General features: G+C 47.6%; 1 protein-coding gene and 1 long non-coding RNA gene across 5 annotated transcripts in view; one reads left to right on the top strand and one right to left on the bottom strand.

Annotated features, from left to right (window-relative positions):
* LOC119513508 (protein CD300H-like) overlaps positions 1-8,105 on the top strand; it is a 22,659-nt gene extending 14,554 nt beyond the window's left edge. Inside the window, exons 3-6 of one of the 4 annotated variants that reach the window (XM_037808777.1) lie at positions 463-649; positions 3,385-3,741; positions 5,634-5,715; positions 7,268-8,105. In XM_037808777.1, coding sequence (XP_037664705.1) covers positions 607-649; positions 3,385-3,741; positions 5,634-5,715; positions 7,268-7,310 — 525 coding nt within the window. In that variant the 5' untranslated portion in view covers positions 463-606 and the 3' untranslated portion in view covers positions 7,311-8,105. Of the gene's footprint in view, positions 1-377; positions 650-3,384; positions 3,742-5,633; positions 5,716-6,434 lie in introns of all 4 variants that reach the window. The other 3 variants (XM_037808775.1, XM_037808776.1, XM_037808778.1) reach the window with 3 other exon arrangements.
* Positions 7,387-13,823, bottom strand: LOC119513509. Its single transcript, XR_005212649.1, has 3 exons — positions 13,350-13,823; positions 12,193-12,276; positions 7,387-11,911 (listed from the first exon to the last, which is right to left on the bottom strand). It is a non-coding gene; the product is annotated as an uncharacterized LOC119513509 (long non-coding RNA).

The following is a 13,823-nucleotide window of genomic DNA, read 5'->3' as shown; positions in this document are numbered from 1 at the left end:
GTGTGCATCCAGGGCAATTGCACAAGGCCCCGTGCTAGGAAGGGCCCAGCGCTTGGTTTACTGCTCTGTTGTTGCCATCTTGAACTTTTTAATAATTTTGTAGCAGAGCCTTTTCATTTTGTACTGCAAACTGTGTAGCCAGCCTTGTCCAGAGAAGTCAGAACCGAGCCTGCAGCCAGAGGATTGCTGGTGCTGACCGTGAGAAATGGGCCCTGATAATCGAGACTGAAACCAGCGCAAGCAGGCACTGCTGCCCCGGCATAAGCTGTGATTTAGGGAGAAGGTCGGGCCTGCCAGCTGTGGGTGAGAAATGGGAGGGCCCTTGCCTTCCCCAGGAAACAGAAACGGGAACTGCTCACTGAAATGGGTTTTATTAGGATGAACCTACAGCCAGTTTTCAGCATCATTTCCAGTCGAGCCCATGATGCATGGCACCCCCAGCTCCCTCCATTTTCTGACCAGCTCTGAGAACAGAACCAAGAAGAGGCTGACGAGGAAGCAAAGCGGTGCCAAGGATAGCAGAAGTGGGAGACGGGGAGAGCCAACCACTGGAGGAGGCCCCACCTGTAGCCTGCACCTGCCTCAGGTGACATCGGGGCTGGAGAAATGACCTGCTGGGAAATGACCCTGCTCCTTCTCTGTGTCCCAGGTGAGCCGGGTGGGCCTTGGAGTGGGGAAGGACCTGTGCCAGGTCAGAGTGAGGAAGGTGTGCAGTCACAGGTGGGGGGCCAGGGGAAGAAAGGAAGATTCAAGGAAAGAGACAAAGAGAGGTGCATAAAGAAACCCTAGAAGCCAATCACATTTCTTCATCAGGTTATGATGGAGAATAAACCGTAAAATGCTTTCCACAGGGTGAGCTCATAGGAAGCCCTAAATAAATATGGCAGCTTTAATAATTATTACCATCATTATTAAAATCAGAAATACATTCTTGATACATCACAGAGCTGGGGGAAATTCTTATTGGGCTAATATTCTTTTATATGTTTCATATTCATTATCTAATTTAATCCTTATTGCAATTTTACGGAAAGTAGAGACAGAGACTCAGAGAGGGAAAAACTTTCTGTGCATTTTTACAGAAAATTTTACAGAAGAATTTACTGTAGATCAAACCGTTCGTAAAAGGCACAGCTGAGATTCAAACCTAAATGCTTCTATTCCCAAGGCCATTGCTCTTTTCACAATACGACACCAAGCACTGCTAGGGCTCCCTGTAAATACCCATTTATGGATCTGAGGCCACCAGGGGACCCTGTGCGTCCCGCAGATCTGGGCTGGCCCCAGGGGCTCTGCAGGATGGGCCCCGGAAGGTGAGACTGCAGAACTTGTGGTCAGTCCTGGGCCGAGAGTGTTAATAATGCAGAAGGAGAAGGGCAAAGATTCTTTGCAGGCCCCGGAGGGCAGGAGCACGCTCTGGGGAGAGATGGGGTGCAAATGTGTTTGTTCGTCTCAGGCACAGGATCTGGCTGAGTATCGGAGCCAGGGAGGCTCTGGGGTGCATGTCGGTGTGTTTCCCGCAGTGGTTGCCATCCAGACCTGGGGAGGGGTGCCAGATGCTCCAGAGAGGGGCTTAAGCTCCCAAAGAGCAGGCTGCCTTACAGCCCTGCTGAGTCCCCATGGGAAACTGAGAGACAAGGGCCCCCTAAGCCTGAGCCAAGAAAGCAGCAGCCACAGAGAGGAGCTGGCAAGCCCCCCACGCCCCCTCCCCCCAGCCCCACTCCGCCTCCAGCCCGTGCCTGGAGATCCAAGGACTGCGGCTTGATGTCCTCTAGGAAGTGGTTTCTCAACCTGAGCACTGCTGACATTTGGGGTTGGATCGTTCTTCGTGGCTGGGGGCTGCATCAGGCACTGGGGGATGTGTAGCAGCTCTATGGACTCTGCCCACTGGGTGCCAGTAGCAGCTCCTAACCCTGAGTGTGACAACCAGAAATGCCCCAGGCCTTGGCAAATGCCCCCGGGGGCAAAATTTCCCCCAAGTAAGAACCTCTGCTTCAGAGAGTATTGGTGAGAGGAGCTGACAGCATTCTGATGTGGAATGGGTCCTTGAGCTTGCTTCCTAGGAAATAAAGTGAGAAATATAATTTAAAATTAAGAAGAAAAAGATAAGGTTTTTCTTTTATTTTTAGAATAAAATGAGCAAATGCCCCACAATGTGTGGATGACAATATGCTGCCTGGCTGACGGATGGGTGGGTAGGTAGGAAGGTAGGAGGGTAGATGATAGACAGATAGACAGACACACAGATAGGTAGATGATAGATAATATCCGCAGTTCTTTTTCAGGAGTTTTGGCATTCTGCCCCAGCCATTGTCAATACCTTTCCACCCTGGATCATTCCCCTCCTTGTCGAGGGCAGCACATCAGAGAGCAGCCCCTCCTTGGAGCGAGCGAGGACACCTGGGCTCTTTGTGGCCCGCGAGGCCCTCCGGGCAGGAAGCATGGAACCTGGGTCCTAATCATTTGGGGCTGGAGGCTCCAGAGTGGATGGGAGGGCTGAGAGGGGCTGGAGGAGAGAGGGCGGTGTTAAAATCTCGGAGGTGACAGAGCACCTGGCCCAGGGCATGGCAAGGCTGGTGGGTGGCTGCTGAGGGTCAAAGGAAGGAAGGAACCTCTGGTGGGTCCCCAGCATGGGCAGGCAGCCCCTGAAGATGTCACATGGCAGCACATGTTGCTGCAGGATTCCGTCCCAGGAGGGAAATCTAGGTGTAAATGTCCTTGAATCACAGCCAAGGACAGCCCCTTCCTTGATGGCCTTTTATATCCCCATGTTTGATCCCTGTCCCGTCTGTGACCCAGTCCAATGAGCAGGAGGCTTCGTCTATGCAGACAGGGATTATAAACTTGAGGACAACAGGTGAGCATTTGAGAAGGGGGCGAAGCCAGTAGCCTAAGTCTTCCTCCTTGCTCTCAATACTGAGCTGCATCTATTTTTTTTCTGGTTCCCATTCTTATTCCCTTTTTCCTATCCCATCCATCCATCCATCCATCTGCCTGTCCATCCATCTCTCCATCCATTAATCAATCCATTTATTCAGCATGAACTCAGTGGCCCCATTCAATTATTGATGATTGAAGGGTACAATTATCTCTTCTCAGGGCTGACACTTTTGGGGGACCCAGAGCCTATCTGGGGCCACCGAGGGCTTCCCCTGGGCTGGCTGCATGCACATGGGCTGGGCATGGCCTCTCAGGTCTCAGGATTCCACACCAAGGTTCTGCAATCTTCCCCGGGTGTCTAGACAGAGGCCACACCGTGGTCCTTGCCTCCTGCCTCCTCCAGCCTCAGGGCAACTTCTGGGCTTCAGAGGAACTGACATCCCAGGCCCTGCTGCTCAAGGCCCTTCAGGGCGAAGACGGGGCAAACTGGCTTGTGTTTTCCAGGCTGCTGCTCTCTGAGTGGCCCCAGCACCGTGACGGGCTCTGTGGGGGGATCTCTGAGCATACAGTGTCGATACGAGGAGAAGTACAAGATGTTTAAGAAATACTGGTGCAGACAACCGTGCTTTCCACATTGGCAACAGAACGTAGAGACCAGGGGACCAGAGGAAACGGGGAGGATTGGCCAAGTGTCCATCACAGACCATCCTGGGGACCTCACCTTCACAGTGGCCTTGGAAAACCTCACAGCACAAGATGCAGGAAAATACAGGTGTGGGGTTGCAATAATCCTGAAGGAAGATGGACTCCGTGGTTTACTGCCTGAATCCTTTTTCCAGGTTACAGTGCTTGTTTCCCCAGGTAAGACCCCCCTTGTCCCTGGCACCAGGACTGAAGGAATCTGAGCCCATCTCTGCAGAGCATCCAAGGAAAGGCTCAGGAGAGAAGAACCAGACCTGGAGCCTGTGCATTAGACATTTGGGACAGAGTGTGTGTGCAGTGGGATGAGTGTGAGTGTGTGAGGTATGTGTGAGACTGTTCATGTAAGTGTGTGAGGGGGTGCACGTACATGGGTGAGGGTGTGTGAGTGAGTGTGACTGGGTGTGACATCCAAGGCTCCTGACGCTGCCCCACGTCCTCACAAGGCCTCTGGGCCTGGAGCGTTCTGGGGCCGGAGGAGCAGGAGAGGGGCCTGGGACCATGCAATCCGTCAGGACTGAGGAGCTCGGGCAGCCTTCCTGTCCTCACGGGGGCTTCAGGGAGGGGATCCAGTCCAGAGGAATTGCCCCCCACTCTTCCTCAGCCTGTGTTCCCAGCCCAGGACCAGGGCCTCGTGCAGGGTCACGCAGGCTCCCACCCTCGTCCCCCATGCAAGTGATCCCTGCTCCAGAGGTCCAAGCCTGGGCCCCAGCCTTCCACTGGCCTCTCGAGCTCCTTCCCCTTGGCCACCTTGTGCTGGCCCCTGGGGAAACCCAGTTTTTTGCGACTTTCTGGAGGCGCCCACCCTGAACTGTGGGTCAGAGGGGCTCCTTCGCGGGCATAGGAAAGGCCCAAGAGGGAAGCCCCAACCCAAGTGTGGAACCTCCTGTTCCCCTTCTGGGCGGCCTCCTCTATGGCCCCACAGGCTCCACCCTGCTGCTCCCCCTTTTTCTCTGGCAATCTTTACTAGGCAGTAGGGGACCCAGATAAAGTCTTGGGGTTCTCACCTGGCAAGAACAGAAATGGGATGGGGGGTCCTCTAACATATTTTTCTCTCCAAATTCTATTTCTTTCTTTTTTTTCCATATAAGCCACTTGAAATGGAATTCTGTTCTTCTTTCATGACACCTACACCCTCCCTTACCAATCTAAGGATTTTCATTTCGTTTTTGTCTGCTTCCTGCATTATCTCAGCTTCCTCTGAGGTTCCTTTCCCTAGAGAAGTTGGCTTCCCTCTTGCATGTTTCAGGCTTTCCTCAAATGGCTTTGTCTCTGTGCATTTAAGAATGCATCCCTGAGAAACCGGCTGAGGCTCCGTGGAAGGGATGGGGTTGTGGGAGATGGGGTGGGGAGCACCTCATCTCTGGGTTGTGGCCCAGGGATCCAGTCGTTTTCCTCTGGACCCTGCAGTGGCTTCTCTGTAGGTCCCCCCTCCTGATCAGCCACTGACCACAAGGATTCTCCAGGCTCCTGCTTATGGGGACATAAGGGGGGCTGCCAATGTCTAGGAGCTGGGTGGGCTAAGGGAGTCTGGGGCCCCACTTTTCAGAGTGAAGATTATACCTGGCTACCTGGTTTATATACTGGGGACCTTCCCTAGCCATCAGCTGGGTGAGGCATCCCTGCTTTCAAACTTGTCTGAATCCACCTCTACAGAAAGGAAACCCTTCCCAGTTTTGTCCCAGAGTGGATGAGGGGAAGGGAGCCAGCGCCGACGGACAGAATCTGAGTGTCTAACTGTTATACTGACCTTCCCAGTTTTCAGTGAGGTGGGGGACACTGAAATCCTTAATGCTGGAAGGGAGTGATTCCCAGGTTCTGGTTGCCATTGTGTCCAGCTGGGTGCAGCACAGACTGGGATGGACTGGCTGGAGATGTGCCATTGCTCTGGACAGGCCTGGGTCTGGCCACGGGGGATGTTGGTCCCAGGTTCTCTGTCCAGCCCCTGCCCTGACTGCCCTCTTCTGTGTAAAATCAGAGCCACCCGGGTGCCAGGTGCAGAGCTGGGGACAGAGTACCAGGCCTTTCTTCTGTCTCCTCTGTGCCCACTGCAGCCCCCAGCACTGAGAACTCCACCAGGACCCCTGGCTCCTCCCTGTCCGTGGCAGTGAGCACCAGGCCCAGCCGGCAGCGAGGGTAAGGTGTCTGCATCCCCGTCTCTTCTACCACCTGCATGGATCCTTCCCTAGCATAGGGCTTCCTAGACACGGGTGTCCTCGCTTATTCACTCAACACTGATCCAGGTGCTGAGAAACAATAGTGAACAAAGAGGCAAGGCTGTGCTCTCAAGGAAGTTACCTTTGAACAGAAAGATTCAGACAATGGTCAGGTTGATAAGTAAATAGATAGATAGATAGATAGATAGATAGATAGATAGATAGATGATAGATTAGATACATGAAATGTGTCAGCTAATGATAATTTCTGTGAAGAAAAATAAAGCAGGGTGATGAGATGTGTGGGAAGACAGTAGGACATTATGAGGACTATAAAGGAAATACACAATGCTCAATGAGAACAAATAACAAGAGGACTGTCTTAGTTTGAGTTTCCTCAAAAGCAGATCCCAAGGCAAGGGTCTGGGTGCAACTGATTTATTGAGAGGTGAACCTAAGAAGTACAGCAAGAAAGCAGGGATGTGAGATAGGGAAGAGGGTGGAAAACCAATTACACGTACATTGATGAATGAGTTATCATTGTAGCAACTGGAGCATGATCCCCCTGGGCACCCTCTGAGAGACTGTTTAGGACATTCCTCAGAATTGTCCACTAAAAGGCAAGGAAACAGGTATAGAGCCATACATGCCTGTCCCTCTTTGTATGGGAAGATGGTGGAATTTGCCCTTTTCATATAGAGCAGAGACCTGAAGGAAGTGGTGAGGCAGACAAGCAGGGATCTGGAGAAAGAGTGTTCCAAGCAGAAGGTCACTTCTGGAGACATGAATTCTGTGGCACTTTTGATCTGCTGTGCACACAAGTCAAGCACACTCTTGTAGCTAGAGAAAGCCATCAGGAAAAGAGATGCAGGAGCTTGAGGTGGGAAACCATTGGTGTGTCCAGGCTGTCCAAAGCTGCAAGGAGCTCAAGTGGGCAAAGAAGATAAAGGCTGGGAATACAGGCACCTGACATGATCTTGGAGAGAATCAAGGAAAACATCAGCCAAGCCCTGCAGTCTGCAAGCCAGACAGAGTTTTGGGGAGGTGGAGAAATTGCACAAAGGTCCAATGTGATGAGGGGCCCCCAGCATGTGAAGAGCCGGCCTGGGGCCAGTGTACCAGAGGCCCAGAGATTGAGAGGAATAACCATGAGCCAAACTTGAAGAGCTCTTTCCTTTGGGTTGAAGTCATTGATCCAGGACTGGGGGCAAAGGCCTGCCTGGGTTCCTTCATCTCTCTTCCCCTCCATCCCTTGCCATCACATCCTCCCACATCTGCATGGTCCTAACACGCAATGTTGACTCCTGAGCCGATGAACAGGAGTCTGCGGCCCTCAGCATGGGGCTACATGACTCTGGTACCACCAGGTTTGACCCTGATACTGGGTTTTGGGGCCACAGGACCCAAAGAAAGGTGGGGGAGTGGTGGGGTCTGGGCCTCCCCTGGGGGAAGCAGCTCACTGCCCATCACCACGTCTGTCTTACAGGTTCCAGTTCGGCAGTTTCTACCTCCTGCTCCTTCTATTCCCAAAGGTGCCCCTGCTCCTGGGTGTTCTTGGTGTTCTCCTCTGGGTGAACAGACCTCAGAGGGCCTCTTGTGGGGAGATGGAGTCAGCATGACCGAGAGCTCCTCAGCTCCCGACACCCACAGATACCCTGTCCAGAGGCACAGCCCCTCCAGCCATGTGAGAAGAGCCTTCTGACCCTGAACCTTACGTGTCTTTCCATTTTATTGCCAGATACTTAAAAAACAATTTTTAAAAAAAACCTTTTGCTCTCTTGAAATACATCACATACACAAAAGCATACATGTAATGTATATGTACAGTTTAAGGACTAAAAATAAACATCTGTGTACCCACCACACAGCCTAAGAAATAGATTATTAATAATTCTGCAGCCCCTATGTGCCTCTTCCTGATCTCATATCCCTCCTTCCCCTACATCCAGAGTTAATCAATGTCTCAATTGTGGTTCCCACTCCGTTGCTTGCTTTTATGGTTCAGAAGCAGGTGCATGGTTATTTTTGAATCTTGCACAAAGGAAATCATATTGTTCCAAGCTCACCCATTTGTGAACAAGATCAGATTTTCTTCCTCCTCTGTCAGCTGATTGTGGGGAGCTCCCTACAGGACCATCACGTGAGCACAATGCATCGAGCGACTGTGTGACCAGAGCTACCTATTGTGAGCTGGGTATTGTCATAGACACCATATTATAAGGTTAGTTGGGCATTTAGTGTTTATTTAGGCATAGCAGCATTTTGGGCATTCCTTCTGAATGGTGAGTGGTTCTCTATTGAAGATGGCATGTCCTGGCTCCAGGATCCTTGGTGTCTGTACTATGACTCTCCCGTTGGGGTTGGGCAGAGACTCCACATGCCATCTTTGTCCTCCAAGGGACTCCCAGCACCTTGGAATCAGGTCATTTCCCGTGTGGTGAGGAGCCGGCCTTGTGGTGTATCTTTCAGGCTGTCTGGCTCTGAGGGGCCCCAGCACCGTGACGGGTTCCCAGGGGAGTCTCTGTGTACGGTGTCAGTGTGAGGAGGACTTCTAGGCACACACATTCTGGTGGGGGAAAAAAAATGCCCATTAGACCATCTGACATGATTGTGTGGACCGGAGCGTCAATGAGAGAGGTGAGGAGTGGCCGCCTGTCCATCAGGACCGTCCTGCAAGCCTGACTTTCACTATGGCCATCAGGAATGTCATGGGTTCGTCTCTCTACACCTCAAACCCGTGATTTCCATTAAAAAAGGCCTGAACCTTATCAGGTTGTGATTCAGTCTGTTCGGACTTCATTGAAGCAACCTCCCACTCAAAAAAGAGTATAGGGACAGACAAAAGTTTAGAAGCAAAGAACACTCAAGACAAGAATTCAATTCAACACATACCTGCTAAAGGAGCACATAGGGTTAAAGGAACAAGTTTACAATGTAAAAATAAATTGATAGGTTACTAAGCATGGCAACTCCTGCCTCCTCCAGACACAGCTGCATATGAGATCAGAGAGCTCCCCCAGTCTAAGTTACAGGGTATTTATAGAGACTTTGATTTAGAATGCATTCAATTAAACTATATTCTATTTTTATGTTGGAACCACAGGTGGTGAACTACGGTGAGTCAAAAACAAAGGACGGTATTCACAGCATTATCAGAGATTCAAACTTAACCTTGAATGTTTGCAAAACTTTACTAAAAATATTTCTACTAATTAAGCTGTGACTTCTGTAAGAGCGATATAACACACCTTTAACTTACATAAAAACTAAAAATTAGAAGAGAGATTACTTTCATTTTTGTCTGACTTATTAGTATAATTTTCCTTTTTCATTCCTTTTTCATTAGTCTGGTCATTACATCATATTATGTCCCTTACTTCTTCCTTTTCTACTTAGGCCTGTTTAGCCTCTCCCTCTGTACAATCTTTTAATATAGGACTCGAAGGATATGAATCATCTGTCCAAGTAAGGCCTTTCCACTTTCTATCATTTGGAAATTGTACTTCAATATTCTGTTAAATATTCTGTTAAATAGGTAAAATTCTGTTAAACAGGCCTCTATCTCAGAAGGAGTAACTGGTTCTTCACTGTCAGAATAGAAATAATCATGTGGTATGTGAGAGCAGCAAGGCTGCACAGCTATCTGATCCTCACATAGAGAGAAGGAGTCAGTGTCCTCATTTTCAGATCCTCAGTAGAGATATTATCCTGCAACACCCTCTCCCGCTGACTCCTCTCTATTTTTTCTACACAATCTATTCCATCTTTAATTTGATCAACATCTGGATCTCCTTGTTCTCCAATGCACATTCCACAAGGACTAATCAACATTGCCTTCTGGAATTCTTGCCCTTTCAGAAACTTTCTATACCCATGAGTAGGATGTATTTGATTAGGGTTAGTAGCCCATTTATATAAGATAGAGACTGCTTTGTCCATATGTTCAGACAGAAGAGTTCTTATACCTGGATTAAAGCTAAAAGATATCTACAGTATTCTGTTACTGGTTTACCTAATTCAGGGTGATGAAAATCCCAATACCCCATATAATTGCTTTGTCCTCCTTCTCAGGGGGTTCCCAAACCAGTAATTATAGTATACAGTAAAACATGTTTACGTTTACATTTAGATTTAAACTTACCACTACACCAAGTGGTGTTTTTACAGTAAAGAAAAATTAAAGTCCCATGTGGGGGTCATAGTCATTGTCACATCCCCAAGCCCCAGAGAGTTGAAGGCTGTTGAGGTCATTGTCCTGGAAGATTTCCTCCATGGTGATGAGTACAGTATCTCCTGTCTGGCTGCATAGGTGTTCTGGCAGATAAGGATGTTTAGTAGATGTGGCAGCTTGCTCGGCAGTGGAAACAGTTGTTGCCGGGACAGAAGGGCTCAATATCAGGTGCCAGTTGTGCTTATTTGCAAAGCCCTGAGGCTGGTTGGATGTCCCCGCATCTTCTAGAGCTCTTACTAGAAGGAATGGGTGATGGCAAGGCAATGCATACATCATGACAATTTATTAAATATCTCTATAACTCTTGAATAGTAACCTGGGTGTTATATTCCATTTTTACTGGAAGGAAGCACGCAGATTTTGGATCAATATCATTAAACAGGTGTTTTCTATCCAGGAACTCTTCTTCACATATTTTATGTATATATTTCAGACTAAGTTTGTTAGTCTTAGTTACAATAAAGGTACTAACAAGATGATATATTAGGCACCTAACAGTATGAGGAGTGTACAGAGTTAACAGAGCCGATTGAAGCTTCCTCTTACATTCTTCTTTATCAAGGCCTTGTACTAAGGTTTTATGAAGATGTGTAAAACAGCAGTATTTCCTTGTCCCTCTCTTTTCTTCTTTTTCCACTCTGAAGGCAGGGCATAATCCTTCAATAAGCCAGTTATATTATTTTTAATCATTGGAAATAATTTTTATTTAAAACTCATTCTAGTTCAACTATAGTTCTAGCAGTCTGCTACTAAAAATCATACATATAGGTGAAACATAAGATAGCCTGTTTACATGCGGCATTGCCGTCAGTCTTACTATATGCACCAGTACAGGCATAATTTTGATCAGCAATAGTCCAATTTCTTGGTCTCCCTACTGTGGTTGAATGTAATACTTCCAGGCATTAAGTCTAGAGGTATCAGAGATGCCACTAGATGGAAGTATAAGGCAATGTTCTTGGATAATTTCAGGAGGTGGCCAAGTTGTTTCTGAGCCATAATCTACTAAACAACAATGCACAAATTCTTAAAAACACCTTTTCTGTTGATATTGTTCCTGAGTGTATGGCTGATCTAGAGGTAAAGTAAAAGGTAAGACAATTTCTTGCAATTGGGTAAATTCGTCATCAATTACTGAATCAAGATTTTTTTGTCCTGGAGTGGTATATATCTGATTATCTTGTGCTACACTAGAGGTATCTATTAAGAGGATTTGTAAAATACCCAAAGTTCCTTTCTTGTGAATGATAGGTTTAGGGAATGGTTCCCCAAACATACCTTGTTGAGGGCTGTGTATTTCTAAATGAACATTCCCAGGTGCAGGATGGATGGCTCGTCCTTCCCAATATTGTGGGAAAGCAACTGGAATATCAGTCATGGGTGTGACACTAGTTAAATTCCAAAAGATTATTGGGCGAGGATGATGCATAGCATTTTTCCATTGCAATCTAAAGACTGCTGATAGTATATACCATAGGACAAGTCCAATAACTATTAGATCAAACGGGAACAAAGTATTCATGTAGAAGTGGCACACAAGGTAAACAAAAAATATCTAAACTTCACTTGTGCAGTGGGTTTCAAGATGTCTTCATTTTCCCATCTGGATCCTCTAGATCTATATTGGGATATTTCCTATTAATAATTTCATATCTTTTGCTGTATTCCAAATCATCCAATCCTGAAGGTTGAAGACTGATGTATATTTTTCTGTAATGAGCAGTGGACTTCAAATTATCAATACTAACTTTTCGTTGTTGGCCAAGAGGGTCCAATATCTTGAAGTACGATCATCAAATATTGTATGAATTTTAGTCGGCTTTTTCCAATGTGGATGTAGAGGAGTACACTTCTGTACCTTCTCCTGGATGAATTGGCCAATGAAAGGTTTCCAGCCAGGAGTGCAGGAGGATGATGCAGCAGCTGTAAGTTCCTCTCTGAGTTCCTGCAGTAAAGGTAGTTGTTATTCTCTAGACAAACTAGAATCATCTACATTTGCAAAAAGCAAATTGGAATCAACACCAAACATTAACTTATGAGGTGTTTGATGAGTCTGTGAGGGACGTATATTATTGACAGAAAGCTGAACAAAAGGGATACGTGGATACCATTTTCGAGGCCATACATACAACAGTTTAGTTAAGACTCATTTTATCTCACCATTTTTCCTTTCCACCTTTCCACTACTTTCGGGGTGGTAAAGGGTACTAAATTCCAACTGTATACCTCTGTCCTTGGTCCACTGTCACAAGGTGGCAGAAGTGAATGCTGATCCCTGACCAGAATGCAGCCCCTTAGGAATTGCAGCGCCTGGTGAAAAGTTGAGGGCTTTAACAGTTGTGTTAGCATTTTGGGCCTGTCTCTAGACAAACTAGAATCATCTACATTTGTAAACAACAATATCCCGTTCCAGCATCAACAACAAGAATATATTCATGACCATGAGGTGCAGGTAAAGGACCAATACAATCCGTATAAAACTTTTCAAAAGGTTTATCAGAATGAAAAATTGTTTCTGGAGAAGTAAAAATTTGAGAGAAAGCATTAGTCACTTGGCATTCCTCACAATTGGCTACAAAAGGTATGACCATATCAATCATATTAGGCCACCAGTATTTATTTTTCAGTTTAATTAAGGTGGCTTCCATTCTGCATGAATTGTCCCAAATGTGTTGTGGGCCTTTGGGGCCAATCTTCCTCTTTCCACTACTGGAGGAATAATCCTTTTCCCTTCATCTCATTCAATAATAACATTACCATTTTCCAAAAGATATATATATATATATATATATATTCTACAGGATACCTCTTAGGGTTAGGACTCTTTGAGTCCAAGACTTGGCCCAGCTCCTTGTCCAGGCTTGGTAATTTTGTAACCATTCCTACCATATGACTGCTCTGTACAGCCCGGGTCTGCTAGAAGGTCACCTTGAGTGTGAATAGAAGCACCTCATTTCCGGTGCCCTGGCTCATGTACCACGGGGGTACTGGGCTTGTTTTGCTTACAATTAGCAACAACTTTCCATTTATTTACATGTTGCAGGGTTTTTTCTTATTATTAACAAACCCATTGGATATCCAAATATCCAATTCTCCATTAAAGCTTTTAACCAAATACACACTGTCTGTAACAATTAAAATTGGCCCTTTGTCCATCATAGCTTCTTTGAGGGCAAATTCTAGGACACTCATTTCAGCATATTGCACAGTATGATCCCCTAGGGGAAATCGCCATTGTTTAATAATGCAAAATTTAGGGTCAAATTTACCTTTCACTATTCCTATACCAGCAGAATGTGCCTTCTGAGAATTAGGATTTTAATAGCTGACTCATCAGTATAATATACTTCTGCAGATGAAGTTAAATTGTATTTGGGGAGTACCTGCTATCAGGGGCTGCGGGCAGAAGTTTCCGGGCCACAACAGCTTGCAGACAAGTGGGGAACACCCATGCCTCCAGGGGCCTTTGGCAAGGAAAGTTTCTCTAGGCGCCGCGCAGGCTGTCCTTCCCGCCGCTCCTTGCCGGTGTGCTCCAGGGAACGCGGGGTTACGATGCCGCCCGCACCCCGTCGGCTCGTGCGCGCTGCGCCGCTTTGAAAGGCTGCGGTCACTCACGGAGCGCTCGTCCGGCGCAAAGCTTCCTTGCATTCTGCAGACGATCTCGCTCCCCAGGGACAGCGGCTCTCCGGGGGCTGCTGCTCAGCTCGGACCCCGCAGTGGCAGGACGGCGACCGGCCTCAGCCGCTGCGACCCCCGTGACTGTCTCCTCCTCCGCCACAGGGGGCGGGGTCTGCCCGGCCGCCGCTGGCGCTCGCCCAAGCTCAGCAGCAGGTGTGGGGAAGGCTGGGCGCACGTCC

The sequence above is a fragment of the Choloepus didactylus genome, chromosome 18 (assembly GCF_015220235.1).
Source record: "Choloepus didactylus isolate mChoDid1 chromosome 18, mChoDid1.pri, whole genome shotgun sequence".
NCBI lineage: Eukaryota > Metazoa > Chordata > Mammalia > Pilosa > Megalonychidae > Choloepus > Choloepus didactylus.
The sequence above is the reverse complement of the archived record's forward strand: the minus strand, read 5'-3'. Positions and strand labels throughout refer to the sequence as shown.